General features: G+C 41.3%; 1 protein-coding gene across 2 annotated transcripts in view; it reads right to left on the reverse strand.

Moving 5' to 3' along the window:
- Positions 1-25,062, reverse strand: part of lancl2 (LanC lantibiotic synthetase component C-like 2 (bacterial)) — a 76,827-nt gene that overhangs the window by 24,781 nt on the left and 26,984 nt on the right. For both annotated transcript variants that reach the window (XM_041184978.1, XM_041184980.1), the window contains exons 4-7: positions 22,096-22,243; positions 19,369-19,515; positions 16,152-16,334; positions 7,309-7,485 (exon numbers count right to left, since the gene is read on the reverse strand). In XM_041184978.1, coding sequence (XP_041040912.1) covers positions 7,309-7,485; positions 16,152-16,334; positions 19,369-19,515; positions 22,096-22,243 — 655 coding nt within the window. The remainder of the gene's footprint in view (positions 1-7,308; positions 7,486-16,151; positions 16,335-19,368; positions 19,516-22,095; positions 22,244-25,062) is intronic.

Genomic DNA, 25,062 nt, shown 5'->3' on the forward strand with positions numbered 1-25,062 from the left:
GGTATTACAAGTTGCCAGTTTCTGGAAGGTTCTGATGTGGATTACAATTAAGACATGCCAATGCAACCTCCTATGGAATTTTACACATGCTGATGTCAAGAATTACTTCAAAGATGTACTAAAACTATACTGGTCTTCACCATTTGCATTTCTATAAGACTATTCTTTCAGGCAAAGACAGAAAATCTACCAGGACAATGGCCATATAAGTGTTCTTCCGAGCTCATTAGGGGGAAGAATGGTCCATTCAGGAGTGAAAGAAACTCATCATCTAGGCCAATAAAATATCATCTAGACATGAGCTAATTATTTCCTGAAATCTTGAGGGGAGGGGGGTGGGGGGGAGAAGAGGTCATGTGACCCAAATAACCATTTTGCAATGTCTTTTATTACAATACCCTGGTTGTTTAAGACAATCTAGAAGAATCTGCCAATGGAGCAGTATCATCTCTCTTCCCTTCCGTCAAGTTAAAGACACAATCCACCACAGATAGAGAACTTCCATTGAAAGGAAAATCAGGTGCAACAGAATCAACTTTTGGAAAGGATGGATTACGTTTAAAAAGAGATCGTATCCAGAAATTGTTGTTTACATTGGCCTCAACTCCACTTGAATTTCAAGACCACTGCGGGAAAAATCTACCTCAGCCATGGATGCTGGCAAAGGACTCAAACAGTGAACTCTCAATTCTTTTAACCTTGAATTTTAAATTTGACCAAGAAGTAACCTCCTACTATAGTTCTCGTAAGTGTATGCCTGTATATACACATGTGTGGGGGGCAAATGTCAGGACGTGTGTTTACCTTTTTAAATATTACCTGGGTGGGTTTTTAGCTCAATAAAAACTAACCTCTTGGTCTTTAAAATCAATAAAGCCTGTCAGACTGAGTTCTTTGCAATCAGCACGTAAATGGTTAAGCACAGACATTGAATTAATGCTCTCATCCTTACAAATTACAAAAAACCCGGTTATGATAAATCAAGGGGTGGGAAAGAAAGGGCAAGTCCTGACATGTATCCTCACCGGTCATAACTGAGGTTGAATTTAACTTTTCTATAATCATGCAATGCCACTTAGGGGGTGAAGGAAATAAGAGAAATGTATAAAAGGTAGAAGTTTGCACAGATGCTGACAATTTGAGAAAGATATCAATCTGTATACTGAACTCAAAACTGTAACAAGTTTGTGGCCCCAATAAATACCTGCCCTGGCACTATTGTGAGTACTGTTAAATACTATTGCAGGAACCATATGCTTAATAAACTATGAAAAATGACACCAACATGCAAGCACCTTATTGATTTTAGAAGACAGAACATCTAAATCAAATGAAAATCATTCCCTAACAGCGAATTTGCAGCCAAGAAGTTTAAGTAGGAGATTTGTTAGTTGGTACTATTGTTTGCTTTCAGGAACTGCCCCTTTCCTGTTCAAAATTGTCATCACTCCCTCCTTACAAACCTACCCTTGATCCCTCTGATCTTACAATGTAAGTTACTGTTGATGCCACTTTACACCTAAGCAACTGGGAACTTATAAAATTAAAAATGTGTACATTCAGTGATCTTCTCCCTCTCCAGGGTTAAATGATGAGTGGTGGCTCTGCAGTATCTTATTCTTATACTACCCTTTGAGCTCAGCAAGTTAATTGGCCGCAAAGAACAAAGATCCAAACACCCATAGATGCACATTTTCCAACTGAAGTCACTTGATAGCTGTCATGGTTGAATTTACCCCTCCCTCAAGGCCAAGGCACAAAGATCAATTCTAACTTTTGGAAATACAAATAATTTGCTCCAGTTTTAGAAGACAATTTGGTTTGAATAAAATAATTTGTACAAAATATATTCTGACACAATACGCTCTGTTCAAAAGGCAGGATGGGGGGAAACATTCTAACTAGGCTATTACTGAGGTTTAGAAGTAGGAGACAACTAACAGGTAGTTATAACCTATATACAAGCTTAGGATCTCAGATAGATTAATATGTGCAGAATTGGGCTGTACACTACAAGGGCAATATTAAGGTTTCAAGAGGGAGCAACACAAATTCACTATGATGCTGCCTCTTAGGAAATACAAATAAATATTTGAAAAACTGGGTTGGCTTAGTTAGAACAGCATACATTACAGGGCAGTATGATAGAAGTGTTTAAAATGGTACAAACAATGAGAAAATGTAGATAGGGGCACAGTGTTCCCAGAAGTTGAAATGTATGTAACAGATTTTATCTTGCACCTGTGAGTCCAAGAGATTTAGAATGGCCAGTGGGGTGGGAGGGGGTGGTGGTCAAGAGAAACTTCTTCACATAGTTGTGAAGTTGTGAAATTCACTTCTAGGTGGCTGAAATGATGGTAACATTCACTATTAAGATTGGATAGGTGGATGAAGGAAATGAGGTTGAAGGGATATGGAAAGTGGTAGATAAATCTGATGGAACCATTTGATCGTATGGAAGATAAATACTGAAAGACTGGTTGGACCAAAGGACTTGCTTCCCTTTTGTAGCACCTTTGTACAATCAATTTATTTAGCAGTAAAGGAGTGCCAATACTGTAAACAGTGCACATTTGGTTTTTGTGCAGGTTTTTGCAGCCAGCAGACCTGGATCAGCAAGTCTTTCCCTACAAAAAACATGAAAAACCTATTAAATTTTTACTGTGCCCCTAAAAAAAATTTCAAATCCTAGCAATCGATGGAATCATGATAGCATTACTAAGTACTAAACAGTGCATTTTGATGGCAGCTTATTAAAGAGCGCTCCGGACTCCTTTGTGCTATCAGACTGTTTGTCGAACATCCCATCCTGAATGAGCCCCAATTTCCTCAAGTTAAACATGGGAATCTCTGGCCCCTGCTAAAAAATCCCTGCCCTCTTCACTGAATCCATTCCCCTCTCTGTTCACTGCCTCAGTGTAAACCAGATTATTTGCGACTTCAACATCCCTCTCCCTGGCAACAGTCCACGATTAAAAAGTTGGTACACAACTTTGGTGTCATATTTGATCCCGAGATGAGCTTTTGACCTTATAGTCATCATTAAGACCGCCTACTTCCACACTTACAACTGCCCAACTTCACTTCCGTCTCAGTTCATCTGCTGCTGAAGCCCTTATTTAAGCACTTCATTACCTCTAGGCTTGAATCTTCCGACACACCCCTGGTTTGTCATGCACATTCTACCCTCTGTAGACTCCAGGTCATCCAAAACTCTGTTGCCCTTGTCTGAACATGCACCCAGTACCATTCCCCTGTCATGCCTGTGTTTGCTGACCTACAGCAATGGGTCAAGCGACGTCTTGATTTTAAAATTCTCATACTTGTTTTCAAACTCTCCATAACCTCCCTCCTTCCGACCCCTGTAATCTCTTCCAGCCTCACAACCGTCCGAGATATGTGCACTCTGATTCTGGCCTCTCATGTATCCCCAATTTTAGTTGCTCTACCACTGGTGGCCGTGCCTTCTCTTGCTTCGGCCCAAAGCTCTGTAATTCCCTCTCAACACCTTTCTACCACACTTTTCTGCTTCAAGACACTGCTTAAAACGGATCTCTTTAACCAAGCTTTTGAACATCTGATCTAATATCAGACTGCTAGATCTGGTTCTTGGGAATGAGGTGGGCCAAGTAGATCGAGTAACAGTAGGAGAACATTTAGGGGACAGTGATCACTGAACCATAAGGTTTAGGATGACAGTGGAAAATAACATTGGTCAATCCATAGTAAGAATAATCTGGCAGAGAGTGGCCTTCAATGAGACAAGAATGCAGCTGGGCCAGATAGACTGGAACCAATGGTTGGCAGGAAAAACAATAGCTGAACAATGGGCTACCTTCAAAGAGGAAATGGTTTGGGCAGTCAATGTATGTTCCCTCAAAAGGAAAGGGTAGGACGAACAAATCCAGAGCTCCCTGGATGACAAAGCAGATAAAAATTAAGAAAAAGAGTGCTTATGACAGGTGTTAGGTAGCAAATACAATTGAGAACCAAGCTGAATACAGAAGGTTCAGAGGGATGTGAAAAAGCAAATACGAGAAGCAAAGGAGGGATTATGAAAAAAGACTGACAGCTAACATAAAAGGAAATCCTAAAGTATTTTATAAGCACATCAATAGTAAAAAGGTGGTAAAAAGAGGAGTAGGGCCAATTAAGGACCAAAAAGGGGGGATTTACACAGAGGCAAGAGGTATGGCTGAGATGTTATATGAACACTTTACATCTGGCTTTACCTACAAAGCAGATGCTGCCCAGGCCATGGTGACAGAGGAGGAAACTTAGTCATGAGAATGATTGAAAATTGATAAGGAGGTGGTGTTGGATAAGCTGTCGGTACTTAAAGTTGGTAAGGCACTGGGACCGGATTAGATACATCCAAGAACTTGGAAGGAAATAAGTGTGAAAATTGCAGAGGCACTGGCAATAATCTTTCAATGTTCCCTGGATTCAGGGGAGGTGCCAGAGGAGAATTGCAAACATTACACCTGTATTCCAAAAAGGTTGTAAAGGTCTGCCCTGCAATTACAGACCAGTCAGTTTAACTTCGGTGTTGGGGAAACTTCTAAAAACAATTATTCAGGATAGAATTAATAGTCACATGGAAAAACGTGGATTGATTCGGAAGAGTCAGCATGGATTTGTTAAAAGAAAATCTTTTCTAACTAACTTGGGTTTTTTTTGAAGAGGTAACAGAGATGGTTGAAGAGGGCAAGGCCGTTGATGTGGTGTATATGGACTTCAAAAAGGCATTCAATAGAGTGCCACACAACAGATGTCTGAGGAAAGTTATAGGTCATGGAATAAAAGGGACAGTAGCAATGTGGATACAAAATTGGATTAGGGATAGGAAAGAGAGAGTAGTGGTTAGTGGGTATTTTTCAAGCTGGAAGAAGGTTTGTAGTGGAGTTCCCCAGGGGTCAGTATCGGGACCCTTGCTTTTCCTGATTTATTTATAAATGATCTAGATCCTGGCGTGCAGGGGACAATTTCAAAGTTTGTGGACGACACCAAATTTGGGAGAATTGTAAACTGTGAGGAGGAAAGTGTAGAACTCCAAAATAACATTGACACATTGGCGGAGTGGGCAGATGGGTGGCAGATGAAGTTCAATGAGGAGAAGTGTGAGGTGATACACCTTGGTACAAAGAATATGGAGAGACGGTATAAAATAAAGGATACTATTCTAAAGGGTGTGCAAGAGCAGAGAGACCTGGGTGGATATATGTATAAGACATTAAAAGTGACAGGACAGGTGGAGAGAGCTGTTGCTGAAACAGACAGTATTCTAAGCTTCATTAATAGGGGCATAGAGTACAAGAGCATGGAGGTTATGATGAACTTATACAAGATACTTAGATCTCAGCTGGAGTAGTGTACACAGTTTTGGGCGCCACACTGTAGGAAGGATGTGAACGCATTGGAGAGAGTGCAGAAGAGTTTACAAGGATGGTTCCAGGGATGAGACACTTCAGTTATGAGGAAAGATTGGAGAAGTTGGGACTGTTTTCCTTGGAGAGGAGAAGGCTAAAAGGAGACTTTGTTAGAAGTTTTCAAAATAATGAGGGGCCTGGACAGAGTAAACAAGAGGAAACTGTTCCCGCTCAAACAGATTGAGAACCAGAGGGCACAGTTTTAAAGTGTTTTGCAAAAGAAGCAAATGTAAGGCGAGAAAAAACTTTTTCACACAGTGAGTAGTTAGAGTTTGGAATGCACTGCCTGGAAGTGTGGTGGAGGCAGGTTAAATTGAGACAGACAGTCAAGAGGGCATTAGATGATTACTTAAATAGAAACAATGTGCAGGGTTACAGGGAAAAGGCAGGAGATTGGAATAAAGTTAAAATGCTCAGAAAGCCAGTGCAGACATGATGGGCTGAATGGCCTCCTTCTATACTGTACCAATTCTGTGATTCTGTAATATCACCTTATGTGGCTTGGTGTCATACTGTATTTTATAAGTTCCTTTGAAGTGCCTTGGGATGTTTCATTATGTTAAAAGGTGCTGTAAATATAAGTTGCTGTTGAACATCCTGTTTGACCTCAAGCTGAGCTCCTGATGCTATATTCTCTTCAAGGCTTCCTATTTCCAATTCCAAACATCACGCATCTCCTCCGCTGCTTCATCTGCTGCTGAAACTTCTATCATAGCGTTGTTACCTCCGGACTTGACTATTTCAATCTCTCCTGGTCAGATCCTATCCTCCACGCTAACCTTCAGCTCCCCACTTCCTATCCTGCTCACCCATCACACCTGTTGTTGCTGATCTATATTGACTCCCCATTACCCCTGTTGTTGCTGATCTATATTGACTCCCCATTACCCAATGCTGCCAATTTAATATTCTTATATTTAAAACATAGCCTTGCCCCTCTATCTTTGTCACTTCCGCCTTCCAATTCACCTCCACCCATTCCCAGAACTCGGTTCCTTCAACCGTCACCTCCTAAGCATCCTTTGCCCCAGCTCTGGCATCTGTGCTTTCAATTGTCGAGGTCCACAGACTGGAATTCCCTCCCTATATTTCTTAGCCTGTGCACCTCCCTCTCCTGCTTTAAGGCCCTCCAAACACTACCTGCTTGATCAAACATTTTGTTACCCATTCTAATATCTCCTCCTTTGTCTAAGCATCAATTTTTGTCTGAATATACCACTGTGAAGGGCCTTCCAAAGGCTGGTTAGCTCAATTGGCTAGATGCTTACAATGTGGTGCAGAATAACACCAACAGCACGGGTTCAATCCCTGTACCAGCTGATGTAGTTCTTGAGGCCTGCTTTCCTTTCCCCATAGTGACGTCATGGAATAAGCGTTCCATGATAAGGTGGTGGCATAGTGGCATTGTCACTGGACTGGTAATTCAAAGACCCAGGGTAATGCTCTGGGGTCCTGGGTTTGAATCCCACCATGGCAGATGGTGAAATTTGAATTCAATAAAAATCTGGGATTAAAAGTCTGATGATGACCATGAAACCATTGCCGATTGTCATAAAAACCCACCTGATTCACTTAAGTCCTTTAGGGAAGGAAATCTGTCATCCTTAACTGGTCTGGCCTACATGAGACTCCAGACCCACAGCAATGTGGTTGACTCTTAAATGCCCTCTAAACAAGGGCAATAAGGGATGGACAATAAATGCTAGCCAGCGATGCCCACATCCCATGAATAAAAAAAAAAATTAGCACCCTCAGATGCGACAGGAAGAGGGAGAGAGAGATAAATGCCTTGGGAGGTTTTCCTAGGTTAATGTCACATTCATTAACAGAACTTAGAGAATCTAATGTTTGGATTAATGATAATCATTTTTCATCTTACCTTGCAGGCTCTGTAGAGAAACTTTTTGTCTCGAGTTAACTTATATAGAGAGAGGAAAGAGTATCCATTTCCTGCAGTTCCATGGCAGATTCCGTAGCCCTTCCGCAGGAGCCCTCGCTGCCAGATAACATCACTACACTCCATTGCATCCTTCAAGTACTTTTCTTCTTTAAAAGTCTGTTTACAAAAATAAGCAAAACTGTTTAAACTTAAAAAAAAAACCCACTCTCTCATCTAATGAAAGACAAATACCACAGATGGCAGCAAGTAAATCAACCTTTGAAGCCTCCAAAAATCCTTCCAAAAACGGGGGTTGACTTTTACGCCGAGTATACGATGTTAACCACTGGTGTGGGTAGTCGCCATTTTGAAATGTGGAAAAAAAAAACCCACCAGTAATTCATATTAAATTAATATGGCACAGTTTATTGAATTAATTAATTCTACAAAGATACCTTTAACCACAATCAAAGCATTTTGAAAGAAAGAGTCAATTTCATTGTCTTCGGCATCCAATGCAAAGAGTTAATTGAATTTATTCTGAATCACTTTGGCTATTCCATAATCATAAGGCTCCCACTCCGGATCAGATTTAGCTCTTTTGCTTTCAGAATCATCCTTCCACAACAAATCATCTTCCTCTGCATTCATTGAATTGGATATTCCGCATTTTTTGAACAATCCAATGATAATTTGTGGTGCTAATGGCACCCCACAATATGATAAAACCACACAAAACATCGAGCAGGGCAACACGCATATGTCCACTCATTTGTGAAGGAAGGACATTTTGCCATCAACCATCATCTATTCCATTCAGCATGAACATGATCCTTGAATGGCTCATTGACACATACATTCAAAAAGGTTGAACTACGGACATCAGACCCCCTGGTGCAACAGTGATGTGGATGTGATTTTGATCACAGGTTATATGGAATCTGAACATGTCCCACAATCATAAACTGCATTTTTTTTTTAAAACATTGGCTGCATCGATCCATAACTTCACCCCATCCTCATCCAACTATTGTTATGCACATACACAAAAACTCCTGTAGGGAACTTGATGTTTGGCATGGTTTTAGGTTCGAAAATTAGCATGGATTTTGATTTTGCTCCATCAGCTATGCAGGGTATTAGCACTGTGAATCTTGTCTTCTCATGTCCTGTAGTTTTCACTTTTCACTACACTTTTTCACTGCCAGGCATATCAAAATTCATGGGCTCTTCATCTATATTGGCAGTGAATCATAATGACTACTTGTGTTTTTGCTGCTGTCTGATAACGATCTGTTGGAAACTGGTAATTTTGACATTGAGGTCTCTTGGTAGTCTCTGAGCAATCTTGGTCTTCTCTCACAACACCAGACTGTTTTGCTCTGTAAAGCAGCTACAGCAACTAGCTGTTGTTCTGAAACCTTTGCTGGACTAGTGTGCAATTTGGTCCACTTAAATCCACGTTTACACTTTGCATTTCTGGTGGCAATGTGACCGTTCCAATGATTTTTGAGGACCTATTCCAATACGTGTTTTCCAAGATCAGGCCATTGGCTGGTCTCTGCCCTGATGGCTCATTTGGCCTTCAGGATCTTCATAATGGATTCACTAACACTGAATTCCTATGCTACAGCACAACTTACTTGATAAGTTAGCAAACATTATAATTTTTAGCTCAAAAGCAGCTTCATGCCTCATTATTTATGTTGAAGCCCATGAATTTTGATCACATCGTCGCTCTCGATGCCATGCATGCTCTGATCTGTGTGTGGATATCTTAAACACCTTACAGCACCTTCACAACACAGCCCGTATCACCCACTAGATCCCATGAGCAGACTTACAGTATAAAAGCAAGTAAAATTTGCATTTCTGGGGTGAAAAATTGAGGCCGACTAATAATGCAAGTATTGCATTTCAGAGCTGATGGGGATGGGGGGTGCTGCCATATATGCAAAAGAATGATTTTTGGCATCAAAAATACGGGGTTGCTTTATATGCCATGTCGACCTGTATGCTGCAATCTACAGTAGGTACTTTTAAAAAATTTCTTCCACGGGATGTGGGCATCTATGGCTAGGCCAGCATTTATTGCCCATCCCTTGTTGCCCTTGAAAAAAATGTTGGTGAGCTGCCTTCTTGAACCGCTGCAGCCCAGGTGATGTAGGTGCACCCACAGTGCTATTAGGCAGGGAGTTCCAGGATTTTGACTCAGCGACAGTGAAAGAACAGACTCCAAGTCAGGATAGCGTGTGGCCTGAAGTGGAACTTGCAGGTGGTGGTGTTCCCATGCACTTGCTGGCCTTGTCCTTCAAGGTACTAGAGGTCATGGGTTCATAAGATGCTGTCAAAAGGAGGCTTGTGGAGTTGCTGCAGTGCATCTTGTAGATGGTACACACTGCTACCAGTGTGTCGGTGATGGAGGGAGTGAATGTTTAAGGTGCTATAGCATATAGGACATTTTCAATAAAACTTTGATTTTGAAGGCCTGCACTCAGCTATATTAACCTGTTTCTTCACATCTTGTACTGCATTTAGAATGATGCTAGACGTCTTATTCATTAGAACATTACTGTTTCACATTAAACTATGGGTGGGTGTATGTAGAAATCTGATGTATAATACACCTTTAAAGACAAATGTTGTAATGCAAGATCACATGATCCTGATACCCAATAGCAGAGTAGCACGGCCTACCTCTGTGGTCAGTAGTCTTGAGTTAGAGTCCGAAGAGTAAAGACAGAGTTTTGAGTTGTAAGCGCTCGAGTGTTGCTGCTGAGTTCGTTTTGTAAATTAACAGAATGTGTTTCTTCCAAGAACGGTCTACAGGACTTCTCTGTCATGGTACCAAATGAGTCACCCTAAAACAAGCATGCAACCTGGATCCTTTAGCCTCAACAAATCAGGGCACTAGATACAACAATGTACCAGACATCAATTACAAAAAAATGCCCACCGCTAATCTATTCTCCACCTTAAGCACTGTACAGCACTGGCTGAAGATATGTGTAATATTGGGAGCTAAAGAAAGCGAATACTGCAATACAGTAGCGGCATAATTGTGGGGGTTCAGGATATTTCAGCCATCTCCTGTGGAGGGTGGATGGGGAGAAATCTCAATTACATATACGACAAATAACATTGCGCTAATCTATAGGACTCCCAGCTATGATCCCCAGCTGAGGTTACCACTGGACAAGCCTATTCCCAGGGTGGAACCCAGCTTGATAGATCCTAATTTCTATTTGTTTGTTTAGATATTTCGAGAGGGGCTATCGAACAGAGTCAACTAATGAACTTACAACAAAATAAAACATTTATTAAACAGGAGAAGTTGAACTATATTACAATATACATTTGCCCACAACTATACCTTTACAGAGAAAAAAACAAAAACTGCGGATGCTAGAAATCCAAAACAAAAACAGAATTACCTGGAAAAACTCAACAGGTCTGGCAGCATCGGCGGAGAAGAAAAGAGTTGACGTTTCGAGTCCTCATGACCCTTCAACAGAACTGAGTTGATGGGTCATGAGGACTTGAAACGTCAACTGTTTTCTTCTCCGCCGATGCTGCCAGACCTGCTGAGTTTTTCCAGGTAATTCTGTTTTTGTTTTGTATACCTTTACAGATATATATACAGATTTGTAAAGATAACACAATTTACAAAAGCTCTCTTATACTCTCATGTTCACAGTAAATACACCAATAGGCTACCTGTGGTTAGACACGTCACACTCTGAAGCCAAGTGACAGATGCCATCTCAACCTGAAGCTATAGATCTCTCATCAACCCCACCATGAGCCAACCGGTCGCACTGCACTCAGTCTTTCACAGGACGGTTACCAATCGCCACTCTCCAAGAGCTCGCATTGGAATCTTCGCCCAAACAATGCTGTCTCTCAGATGCTTTCTGTAAGGGTTTAGCTCCAGGGTCTGGAACGCTCCTTCCACTGTTCCTCTTCCCTGCGCGCGCACACAATGACTCAGCTGTCAACAGCACACCACTGCTTCATATGCCCATAGTAAAGAGTTACAGGACTTCAACCATCTTTGGACCTTCTGGCCTCTAGCTTTAAATCTGCTTTTTTTAAACTTGAAGCCTTTCTCTGCCCCTCACTCTTAACTTAATTTAACAGGACCTTTTCCATGTTCCTGTCCTTCCTTCGACTAGAAGATCTGCTTGGGACTTTCTCCTGTTCCACTGCTCTAGAGTTTGGGGTCTTTCCTTTAGTTTGGGACTGGCTACCTGTCCCCTTTGCTCCAATCTCTCCTGGCAGCTACTTTCAAAACCAACTAAACTCAAACAGCTTCCAAATCAAACTGGCGTGTGTGCAGTGCACGTGGGGGTGGCATGTGGTGTGCGTGTGTGCATCTGTGGGAGGCACCTGCCTCTCTGGGCCCCTATTGCTATTCAACAGCCCAGTTCTTTACTCTTGTTTGTTTAGCTTAGCTGCAACAGTTGTAAAACTCTCATTAGAAATGCACCTTTTAAAGTGAAACTAAAATTCAGTTTGACCTTTCTTAACACAAATACAGAATACAAATCAAACTTAAGTATTAAACTAAAACTCATTCCTAACACCCGTAAATACTTACTTAAACTCTATTTCCTAACAACATTCCATCAAGGAACTATCATATTTTCCTGATATTACTGTGGGATACTTTAAAGCAGGCTTGTGTGTGTGTGTGTGAATAATTTAAGGAAACTGCTGGACTGCAAGGTTTGAATCAAAGGGATTAAGCGTAAAAAAAAAACAGGTATTTGAAATGCTAATGGTCGAGCTAAGTAAAATGGAATTTGCATTTTTCAATGAGGGAAGAGGTTTTTTGGCTTTTCAAAAATGGACATGGTAAGATGTTTATAACTGGCAAGATAAAAAAGGCAAAGTTATTATGTTTATTTTTCGCCCAAGAGTGCTAGCCATAACGATAACACAAGATTTTTATATTCTGTGAAAAGTTAAAAGTAACTTCTAAAGACAGGGTAAAACAATGAATTTCCAGATCAAAAAGGAGGAATCATATTTAAATAAGGATGGAGAACTGTATAGGTGTGGCCATTTAAAAAAAAAACTTCTTTCACGGGATGTGGGATTTGCTGGCTAGGTCAGCATTTATTGCCCATCCCTAGTTGCCCTTGAGAAGCTGATAGTGAGCTGCCTTCTTGAACAACTGTAGTCCATGTGGTGTAGGTACACCCACGGTGCTGTTAGGGAGGGAGTTCCAGGATTTTGACCCAGCGACAGTGAAGGAACGGTGATATATTTCCAGGTCAGGATGGTGAGTGGTGTTCCCATATTTCGGCTGCCCTTGTTCTTCTAGATGGTAGTGGTCGTAGGTGCTGTCCAAGGAGCCTTGGTGAATTCCTGCAGTGAATCTTGTTGATGGTGCACATGCTGCTACTGTGCATAGGTGGTGGTGTAAGTGGATGTTTGAGGATGTGATGCCAATCAAGTGGGCAGCTTTGTCCTGGATAGTGTCAAGCTTGTGTTGTGGGAGCTGTACTATTCCAGGCAAGTGAAGGGTATTCTGTTACACTCCAGACTTGGTGGGGGAACAGGCTTTGGAGAGTCAAAAAGTGAGTTACTTGTTGCAGGATTCCTAGCCTCTGACCTGCGCTTTAGCCACAGTATTTATATGGTTAGTCCAGTTCAATTTCTGGTCAATGGTAACCCCCAGGATGTTAATAGTGGGGGATTCAGTGATGGCAATGTCATTGAACGTCAAGGGATGATGGTTAGATTCTCTCTTGTTGGAGATGGTCATTGCCTGGCACTTGTCTAGTGCAAATTTTACTTGCTACTTGTCAGCCCAAGCCTGGGTATTGTCCAGGTCTTGCTGCACTTGGACATGGACTGCTTCAGTATCTGAGCCATCGCAAATGGTGAACATCATGCAATCATCAGCGAACATTCCCACTTCTGACCTTATGTTGGAAGGAAGGTCATTGATGAAGAAGCTGAAGATGGTTAGGCCGAGGACACTACCATGAGGAACTTATGCAGTGGTGTCCTGGAGCTGAGATGACTGACCAACAACCACGACCATCTTACTCTGTGCTAAGTATGACTCCAACCAGTGGAGAGTTTCCCTTTGATTTCCTTTGGCTCCAGTTTGGCTAGGGCTTCTTGATGTCATACTGTCAAATGCAGCCTTGACGTCAAGGGCAGTCACTCACTTCACCTCAGGAGTTCAGCTCTTTTGTTCATGTTTGGGCCAAGGCTGTAATGAGGTTAGGAACTGAGTGGCCTTGGCAGATCCCAAACTGGGCATCAGTAAGCGGGTTATTGCTAAGCAAGTGCTGCTTGATAGCACTATTGATGACTCCATTGATGATCGAGAGTAGAATGATAGCGTGGTAATTGGCTGGGTTGGATTTGCCCTGCTTTCTGTGTATAGGCCATAACTGGGCAATTTTCTACATAGCCGGGTAGCTGCCAGTATTGTAGCTGTACCAGAACTGCTTGGCTAGAGGCGCAACAAGTTCCGGAGCACAAGTATTCAATACTATTGCTGGAATATTGTCAGGGCCACTAGCCTTAGCAGTATCCTGTGCCTTCAGCCATTTCTCAATATCACGTGCAGCGAATAGAATTGGCTGAAGACTGGCATCTGTGATGAGGCTGAGATGGATCATCCACTCGGCACTTCTGGCTGAAGATTGTAGCAAATGCTTCAGTCTTATCTTTTGCGCTGATGTGCTGGGCTCTCCCATTGTTGATGATGGGGATATTTGTGGAGGCTCCTCCTCCAGTGAGTTGTTTAATTGTGCACCACCATTCATGACAGGACGTGGCAGGACTGCAGAGCTTAGATCTGATTCGTTGGTTGTGGGATTGCTTAGCTCTGTTACTTGCTACTTATGCAGTTTGGCACGCAAGTGGTCCTGTGTTGTACCTTCACTTGGTTGACACCTCACTTTTAGGTGTGCCTGCTGCTGCTCCTGGCATGACCTCCTGGTCGAACCAGGGCTGATCCCCTGGCTTGATGGCAATGGTAGAGTGGGGGATATGCCAGGCCATGAGGTTACTGATTGTGTTTGAATACAATTCTGCTGCTGATGGCCCACAGTGCCTCATAGATATCCAATCTCAAGTTACTAGATCTGTTCAAAATCTATCCTATTTAGCACGGTGGTAGTGCCAAACACGATGGAAGGTATCCTCAATGTGAAGGCGGGACTTTGTCTCCACAACAACTGTGTGGTGGTCACTCCAGCCAATACTGTCGTGGACAGATGCATCTGCGGCAGGCAGGTTGGTTGGTGAGGATGAGGTCAAGTATGTTTTTCCCTCTTGTTGAATCCCTCACCACCTGCCGCAGACCCTATCAAGCAGCTATGTCCTTTGGCACTCGGCCAGCTCGGTCAGTAGTGGTGCTACCTTGCCACTCTTGGAGATGGACATTGAAGTCCCCCACCCAGAGTACATTCTGTGCCCTTGCCGCCCTCAGTGCTTCCTCCAAGTGGTGATCAACATGGAGGAGTATGGATCAGCTGATGCATTACCCTGTGGTAATCAGCAGGAGACTTCCTTGACCATGTTTCACCTGATGCCATGAGACTTCGTAGGTCCGGAGTTGCTATTGAGGACTCCCAGGGCATCTCCCTCCCATGTGTATACCACTGTGCCACCATCTCTGCTGGGTCTTTCCTGCCGATGGGACAGGACATACCCAGGGATGGTGATGGTGCCTGGGACATTGTCTGTAAGATATGATTCTGTGAGGATGACTATGTCAGGCTGTTGCTTGACTAGTCAGAGACAGCGCTCCCAATTTTGACACTAGCTCCAGTGTTACTAAGGAGGGCTTTGCAGGGTCTAGAGGGCTGAGTTTGCCGTTGTTGTTTCCGGTGCCTACGTCGATGCCGGTGGTCTGTTAGGTTTCCTTTCTTCTTTGAGACTTTGTAGCGGTTTGATACAACTGAGTGGCTTGCCAGGCCATTTAAGAGTTAACCACATTGCTGTGGGTCTTATGTCACATGTAGGCAAGACCAGGTAAGAATGGCAGATTTCCTTCACTAAAAGGACATTAGTGAACCAAATAGGTTTTTAAACAACAATCAACAACGGTTTCATGGTTATCATTAGACTTTTAATTCCAAATATTTTATTGATTTCAAATTCCACCATGTAAGATCTTGAAAGATGTACTGTGTGAAACAGACTTGTGGAAAAAGCCTCTAGCCACTCTGGAGAAATTTGTTGTTTCTGAAAGCAAGGTTGTGTTAAAAAACTTAAAATTCCATTGTCGAGTGAGAGGGAGAAAGAAGCTGTGAAATACCTCCCTTATAGAAACAGTGGGTGCTTGTGGTAATCTTGCTGGATATTTTATAAATTAAGAATCTATTTTGGACTGTTATCTGAAAGGGGCATGTGATTGGGAGTTGAGTTAAGTAGAAATTTTGGGAACTGTTATAAAACTAAAGATAACCATGTAACTGTAATCTTGTGCGTGTTTAAGTTTTCTTTCGTTAATAAATGTTTGAATTTAGTCTTTAAAATATCTAAAGGTGGTAGTGGACTCATTACTTCTGACTTCAGTGCACAAACCTTCTTGTAATAAATACAAATTGCAAAATGTGATAGCATGGCCAAGTTTCCCTCTGGGATTTGGTCAGGCTAGCACATACTACCTGTCATATCACAATAATTTAGTGAATATTTAGCATGCACCAGAAAGCAAGTGTCATCAGCTTCCGCTACCACTTGCCCTTCTAGCTGATGTATGTGAATGTGAGCCATGACAAAGAAAAAAAGTCAAAGTGCAAAAGTATCTTTGGGTAATAAATAATAGCAAAAAAAGTAAACTTCCAATGCAACCTTCAAATACTAACCTTGTAAGACTGTAATAACATGTGTATAACACCAGGAGCACCATGGCACCAATGAACCAATCTGTCAGTTTCATTGCTTAACGATGATGGATAATTTCCAGACCTGAACTTTTTATGTCGCACATAGTCCACACTGGGTTTTACGAGTTCCGTCAAAGTCTCTTGGTCCAACTTTGAGCCTGGCTGGAACATGAATAAGTTATTAAAAATCTAGCAAATGCCATTCAAAACTCACTACAGTAGAATACTAAAAACTGTACAATAGAGATTAGATGAAACTGGCTATAACCTCAATGTTAAGGAACAAGAATGCAGCATGTATTCTGGGAGTTTGCATTTGGGAGATGGTGGTGAGAAGAATGGGAAAAAAAATTGAAGTACAGCAAGATAGAGGGCTTTAGGGAAATGCAGGGCAGTGGGATCAGCTTTGGATTGCCCTCGCAAAGACCACACCAGCACAATGAGATGGATTTCAGCTCAGAATGTAGAGCCAAGTGTAATGTCCAATGCTTTCATAGAGATGACAATTAACTTTGTTTACATAACAAAGACAATACAAAAATTCAAATATTGTGGAAACATTCAACAGGTCAGTCCATATCTACGGAAAGCGTAAATGAGTTAATACTTCAGATGTAAAACCCTATTCTCTTCACAGGTGCTGATGAATCTGCTGAATATTTTGCAACATTTTGTTTTAATTACAGAAATCTTAGCAGATCTTCTGCATGATTGGTAAATCCTCCACATTTGAATTTGAAAAGAGAAAAGCCTGAAAAAAAGTATTTTAATATTTTAGAAAAGAAATTAAACCATTAAGTTTTATTTTAAAGGTTCTACACCAAAATATTAATCTACATTTCGCTTTACAGTTACTGATGGACCTGAACATTTCCAACATTTGGAATTTTTAAAGTTTTACAGTGTAGACAAAGAATATGTCATAACTGCTGACTCTTAGGTGGCTTGTAATATTTACTTCTCGGGTGAATCAATTCTTTGTCCCTCTATATTCAATTGTTATGTTTAAAGAATTACAAGAAATGGCACTACATAATAGGTTATATTGTGTTTTAATTGAAGTTATGTGCCTCAATGACTAGAAGGTAGATTGGCCCAAATTTTGTGTTCAGTGGCGAACAAATAGCACCGTTCGTCACACTTGCCCACAGAAAGTATGTGGGTTATTGAAAATCACTTTGCAAATATAGAAAATCAAAACAGCTCAGCACCCTCTACAGGTGATCTGGGACCTGTGAGAGAAGGGCAACCAACAATGTGGTTCCTCAACCAATCAGATTGAAGAATCTTACTGAGGCAAGCAGGGGACAAACCAGGAAGTACAAGTTAGAATATTTGATTCAAAGTAAAATCATATATAGAAAGTGAAAGAAAGGAGGAAAGAAAATTGGGATTGACAGAAAAGAAGTAAAAGACACAAAGTAAGTAAACCTCCAACAATAATTAAAATCTGAATATGAAACTCTATACGTAAGAATAAATTTCAATATCACAGAGATTATTTGGTAATAATTAAGGCTCACCACAGCATTAAAATTTCACTTACATTTGATTGGATAAACCCCAGCCTTTTTTGGTACGTTTAGTGTACACCTGGTAGGTAGGTACCACAACTTCACACCCTTTCAATGAAATCTGTTAGAATTCTTTGAGGAGATAATGAGTAGACCAAAGAGAGCCAATGGATGTTATCTACTTGGACTTCCAGAAGGCTTTTGACAAGGTGCTGCACAGGAGGCTCTTCAGTAAGATAAGAGCCCATGGTGTTAAAGGCAAAGTACTAGCATGGATAGAAGATTGGCTGTCTGGCAGGAGGCAGAGAGTGGGGATAAGGGGCTCCTTCTCAGGATGGCGGCCGGTGACTAGTGGAGTTCCGCAGGGGTCAGTGTTGGGACCACAACTTTTCACTTTATACATTAATGATCTAGATGAAGGAACTGAGGGCATCCTGGCTAAGTTTGCAGATGATACAAAGGGACAGGTAGTATTGAGGAGGCGGGGAGGCTGCAGAAGGATTTGGACAGGTTAGGAGAATGCGGGGAGTCATAGTCCAGGATTCTCTTAAGGTTAACTTGCAGGTTGAGTTGGTAGTTAGGAAGGTAAATGCAATGTTGGCATTTATTTTGAGAGGACTAGAATATAAAAGCAGGGATGTGCTTCTGAGGCTTTATAAGGCTCTGGTCAGACCACATTTAGAATATTGTGAGCAATTTTGGGCCCCGTATCTCAGGAAGGATGTGCTGGCCCTGGAGAGGATCCAGAGGAGGTTCACGAGAACAATCCCAGGAATGAAAGGCTTAACATATGAGGAACATTTGAGGACTCTGGGTCTATACTCGATGGAGTTTAGAAGGATGAGTGGGGATCTGATTGAAACTTACAGAATACTGAAAGGCCTGGATAGAGTGGACATGGGGAAGATGTTTCCATTAGTAGGAGAGACTAGGACCCGAGGGCACAGCCTCAGAGTAAAGGGAAGACCTTTTAGAACAGAGATGAGGAGAAACTTCTTTAGCCAGAGAGTGATGAATCTATGGAATTCATTGCCACAGAAGGCTGTGGAAGCCAGGTCATTGAGCGTATTTAAGACTGAGATAGATAGGTTCTTGATTGGTAAGGGGATCAAAGGTTAAGGGGAGAAGGCGAGAGAATGGGGTTGAAAAACTTATCCGCCATGATTGAATGGCGGAGCAGACTCAATGGGCCGAATGGCCTGATTTCTGCTTCTATGTCTTATGGTCTTATGGACTCTCAGCAAGGTACTGTTAGAGTGAAGCGTGAGGGGAAGCAGGACAATTTGGATAGCAACTTCCAATCTCCATGTTTAACTGTGTTTGTACGGACGCCAGAAGTTGCTGTCCGATTCACTACTTATTAATACTAATTGCTGATTGCCCATCATTATTTGCACTGCTGAATCCAGACCAATATATTTGTTGCAACGTGAGAATACAGCTGTTTGACTCTCCATACATTCATCATGTTGTGCCACTTATTTTTCAATTTCTCTAAACAATATATCACTTGCATTCTTAGCTTTCTCAATCAATTATTATTGTGTACTTGTCTATTGGATGATTGAATTCTGTTAAGGTAAATAAGACATAGATGCTACAAGGTATTAAGAGTTTATTTGCTTCAAATTAGGTTGCTGAGGTTAAATTAAATCAACCTAAGGTTTACACTTGAAACCAACCTGCATTAGCATATAGTAGATCCCTGCTAAACCATGAGCTGCTCCAACATACTGTTTTTTGTGCCACTGGTAGAGAAGAGGACAGCGTTCAGTTTTGCGTTCTTCCTTGGAAAGATTTTTGCCAGATTCGATAATGGCATTAACCACCTGAATCCAAAATTAGAGTGGGGAAGGGGAAATGGAAGGGGTAAATGGGGAAAAAAAACCTGTGATTGAAAAGTCTAGCTAGTACAAAAATGAGTGGCAAACTCTGTTATCATAATAAATGATTTGTTAAGATGCCATATCAATCAATTAAAACATTCACTTGAATAAACAAATGAAAATACAAGCATCATCTGCTGTAGTCATTAATTCCTATTAAATAAATGGTTGACAAAGGCCTAGGAAACTGTAATTATATTGATTATAGCCCACGTTTATTACACATAAGACACCAATTTGAATACTACACTATTCCTTGTCCAATTTTGCAAAAGATACCAAACTAGGTTCAGTGGCCAATGTTACAAGTCAACGTATAATATAAAGAGGAATCGGGGCAGGCAAAGCCACTGGTGTAGAGAGGTGGTTGATAGTAGTCGTTGGCAGTGAGAATATGGATTACATATTAAATGTTTGAGGTAACAGAGCAGGAGAGAGGTCCCTGGTTTTGGTGAATCAGTCAACAGGCAGTGAAGAAAGCAAACGATATGATGAATGAACAGCTAAGGATATGAGTTACAAATCTAAAAAAATTGTATTTAGCCATGGCAAATTAATATTGTGAACATTTGAGCTATTGACAATTACTAAGGGGATCACTGGAGATTTACTAATAGATTGAGAACAGGCCAATGTGGTGTCCATATTCTATAAAAGGGTGACAAGACAGGCACAAGCAACTATAAATCCATTAATATTGCTTCAATTTTATGTATAATAGTAGCCACCTACCAGGGGTAAACTTGAAAATTATTTGTAAAATTACCACCACCTATTAAGTAGCAGTTAACATTGCTTCAGAAGGGGAAACACCTGCCTAGATTAGCTACCTGATTTTTTTTTTTGAATAACTGACAAACTAAACGCTATGACACTCTGTGCTTTAAATTTCCAAAAGGCATTTGTTAAGGTTCCAAGTTAAAGGCTGATAAATTGAACTCAAATCTGTGGAGATTCAAGGCAAATTTGGGAATAGTTAAGAAATTGGCTGATGGGACTAAGGGTAGTTAGATTGGTGTTGGGAACACTTCTGTTTGTAATTTACATCAATGCTTAGATTCAGAAAATCATGGCAAATATGAACAGTTTGCAGATAGCATCAAACCAGAAGCAGTGGGAAATGAAGGAGATAGCTCAAATTTCAGAGCACGTTAAGCAAAATATGTAGATGGGCAGAATGGGGCATGAAATTTAATATAGACAGGTGTAGTACATTTCACAAAGAAAAAATTGAGACATTAAAATCTCATTTCATGGATTAGAGACTTAGTAAACTTGATATTAAACATGTAAAAATAATGCAAGATAACAATCAACAAATCCAATATAACTTTGGGAGTTACATAGAAAAAGCAGTAGGATAAAAGAAAGATTTCATGACCTGGCTACACTGCTCTGATCAGGCCACACCTTGAGTATCGTATTCAATACAGTTGCTGAGAATCAGAGACAGGTATTTAAGTACAGGAAGAAATGACGAGGCTAAGCCTATGTCAAAGAATCAATTTACGAAGAAAGACTGAAGAGTCTAGAAAGGAGGAGATGTCCTAAAAAGTGATCTAAGGGGTTTACGACAGCTAAAAAAGTGGAAAAGGAAAATTTGGAAAACAGTTGGAAACCACAACAGGGGTCCTCCAAGGGTATTTTTGGATGGATGAATATAAGCCAAATGGTCTTTCTCATGCATAAGTATCCTATGATAATCAAGGACTGAAGAACATGCAAGGTTGAGATTGAATTAGTGGTCCTCATCAGTGAATTATTTACAAAGCACAGGAGAGAATCAGTACAGAAAAAGGTACATACTCAGGATCCATTCTTTGACAAAAAGTGATTTTCCAGCAGCTTTCACAACTCATTAATACCACGTAACAATGTTGCACTGGCATTACTCAGAAACCCAAGATCAAACACAGATTTAATGTAAACAGGTGGCAATACTGTGCCTAACTACAAATGGGTGCCACATGCCTTCATTCTGGTTTGTCTACAAGGAAGCAGAGTTGTCAGTTGTCTACACCTTTTTTCTTCCATTAAATGTATTTTAACAGAGAAAAAAAAGTTTACTGCAACTCTTTTGTCAGATTCCCAGGGAGTGGGTAATTTTTGTAGTTACTGTCACAAAAGAAAACACTACAGCCAATACTGCATATCAAGACCTCACAGAGTAATTCAAGTGTATGTAGTCTTGCGGACATCCATTGAGGAAGCATGTTGAGTAGAACCCTGACAGAACTCCCTGCTTCTCTTCAGGTAGTGCTACATGATCTTTAACATCCAAATGAACAAGCAGACAGGATCTCATCTCACCTAAAAGGAAAGCTTTTCCAATAATGCAGCACTCCATCAATATATCACTTACATGTCAGACTAAATGTATGCTCAAGTGCCTGAGTGATGTTTGAACCCTGAACATTATGAATTGAGAAAAGCTGATACTTGTAAGAAATGTAAACACATGCAAAAACAAAGTTGCAGTTAAATTTACAAATTAAACCTGTAAAACGAATGTAGGTTTCTTACCTCCTGAATAATAGAAAAAGGAACAGTATCTTGACAAATCTCTGCATTCACATATAGTAAAGCATATAAATATCCAGCCCGGCCATACAGTAGCTCATCTGGGATATCGGATTCCATACAAACAACAGTTCTCTGCAGTTGTAACAATCTAACAGGCGCAAGAAAAATCATGAATATCAAAAAAAAGTAATCACATGCATCTGAATAAAGTGCTTTAAGGGTTATGATAAAATATTAAATCATCAGTCTTGAAAGAAAAATATTCTACACCAATGGCAATTTTACACAATGGATAGTATTTGTAATGCTGATCCCACTCCTGACACTAATGTTTTGTATGTCTAATATGTCAATGTGATGCATCAAGGTGAATGAGTGAAGAAAGTTACTGATGTTTTCTGCCAAAGCAAAGCAAAGCCAAAGAAAGTTTAGGCTGAAAATGAGGCGCAATGTGAAAAAGAGAGCCAAATGTGCAAGTCTTGTCTTGTCGTGACACAGAAAAATTGGGTCCCTCGTGCACTAGCTCAGAGGAGGTCCAAAAACGCAGTGTGCAGGCCCACTGGCATGTGGACACATCCTGGCACTCATGAACAAACTCAGGTGTGGGCACATAGCTCCACTGCCTTGTGGGTACCTCTGGAGAGTTAAACCCTGACAAAAAATCTGGAATGGAGTCCAAAGGCAAACTGATGTCCAAATATGTCAGCCCAGATTGTCAGAGATCAGACAAAACCCACAAGATATGCATTGAGACCCTGCAGAAATCCCAACGCACTGACTCTGTGGGAATTACCCAGGAAGTTTGAACTTGCAATGGAAAATTCCACTGCTCCCTGGGACCCTCTGAAAAAGTCTCCAACTCTAAGTTGGAGTCGGAGACTTGGATGATTCCAACTTACTTACCTGAATAGTTCCTCAGGAAACGTTAGACAGAAAAATCCTAGTCTAACTCCTGGCTAACTATAGAACTGATCGCCCAATCACTCACACTGAACCCTGATTACTCCATTTCACCCACACATACAATCATATGTTTATACGACCCAGCTTTTCAGCGAGTTAACAAACACCTGCCAGAATACAGCAGCTACAGCATTAAAAACTGACATGACTTGACTTCCCCCAATAATCCAGCACTAAAACAAAGCTGTTTGATTCCAGGTATGCTTCATGCTTCTGGAGAAGCCGGGATCGGAAGTCAGATATGCCGAGCTCCAGTGTGGTGCAGTGAAATAGGAGTGGAGTGGCAATATGACGGTGATATCCACGCCTCGGAAAATTTGGGCAAAAATCTGGAGTGCAGCCCAAAAGGCAGACTGATGTCTAAATATGTAATCTTTCTGGCAATTCCTGCAACCAAGCTGGTGTAGAACATAGTGCTTTGCAATCCTTTGAACTCAACCAGGGAAGTCGAAAGAGAGATCCTGATGTTTGGCCAGTCAGAATCTCCATAATTTTTAAACTATACTTGCACCCTGGAGAGGAGGCTCCTGTTTTGCTGTAGAGCATTAACACAACACAAGGTACAGCATTTTTGAGTGATAAGCCCTAGGTGATTGGCGTCGAGAACGGGTGCTATAGGCTGCCTCCGACGGTGGGAGAGACCATCGTGTTCCATTAGTCAGCCATGGCCCACCTCAAGTTGGGCAACCCCCAACTAATAAAGTGCTCACCCGCCCCACCTGATTCAATGGGTACTTGAAGCTTAGAATCATTGCTCAACAAGTGGACAGGATCCATTGTTCAAGGCAAACAAAGAAAAAGAAAGTGCCACTAACTCTTCAACTGGCAAGCTGGAATATCAGGGCCATGTGCATGGGACTGATGAGTTGCAGCTGGTTGATAACGCGCACAAGACAGTCGAGGTTGAAATGGAACTGGATAGGCTGAACATTGACGTAGCATCCCTACAAGAAATCAGGAGCTCCAGAGCAGATCACCAAAAGAAAAACATTTCACGTTAACCTGGCAGGGTAAGAGTTCAGAGGAAATGCATGAGTAAGGTATAGGCTTCACTGTAAGGAACTTGCTATTCTCAATGATAGTACCCACGATAAATGGCTTGGAATGTGTTCTCTCCATCCGCCACTCAACTCAAACAGGACCAGTTAATATCAAGGGTATCTATGTTCCAACACTGTGCTTCACAGAAGTGAAAAATTAGCTCTATTTTTGTTTTTAATTCGCTCATGGGATGTTAGTGTCGCTGGCTATACCATCATTTATTGCCCATCCCCATTCCCACAGGAAAAGTGCCTCCTTAAAATCGCTGCAGTCCATATGTTGTAGGAACACCCACAGTGCTGCTATGAAGAGCATGATAGTATCAGCAGAATTCCCAAGTCAGAACAACTTAAAACTACCGGGGGATTTCAACGCAAGAGTAGGCATGAGAAATCATGACCTGGAAAGATAAAGAAGAATTGACAGAGACTTCTTGAACTTCACTATTACCATGAGTTTTGAGTAACTAACACCTTCTTTCAGAATAAACCATTCCACAAGTTATCCTGGAGACATCCAAGAACAGGGCATTGGCACCAGCTGGATCTGATCATCACCAGATGTGATTCTGGACAGCATTCTCAACACATACAGCTAACACAATGCTGGCTGTAAGATCAATCCCTGGTATGCAACAGGGTTAGAATGCAACCCTTTTCATTCAAAGCAGAAATGCCATCTTCATATTGCCCACCCAGATAAAAATCAGCAGTTCAACCATATTGCCGGAGAGCGTCTGTTCATTCTCACGGAGTGCAGAAGCAAAGTGAAACATTTTTCCAGACACCATCTAATACCGCACTCTCAACATATGGGAAGCAAGAGTGGAAAAGTGCTGACTGGTTCAAGGTTAACATCACTGTGATGTAACCGGTCATTGAAGTCAAGCCGTCCATTCTCATTAATTAAAAGAGAAATCCGAGCCTTAAGACTGTGAATGCACTAAGAGGCAACTGAAGTAAA

The sequence above is a fragment of the Carcharodon carcharias genome, chromosome 3 (assembly GCF_017639515.1).
Source record: "Carcharodon carcharias isolate sCarCar2 chromosome 3, sCarCar2.pri, whole genome shotgun sequence".
Taxonomy (NCBI): Eukaryota; Metazoa; Chordata; class Chondrichthyes; order Lamniformes; family Lamnidae; genus Carcharodon; species Carcharodon carcharias.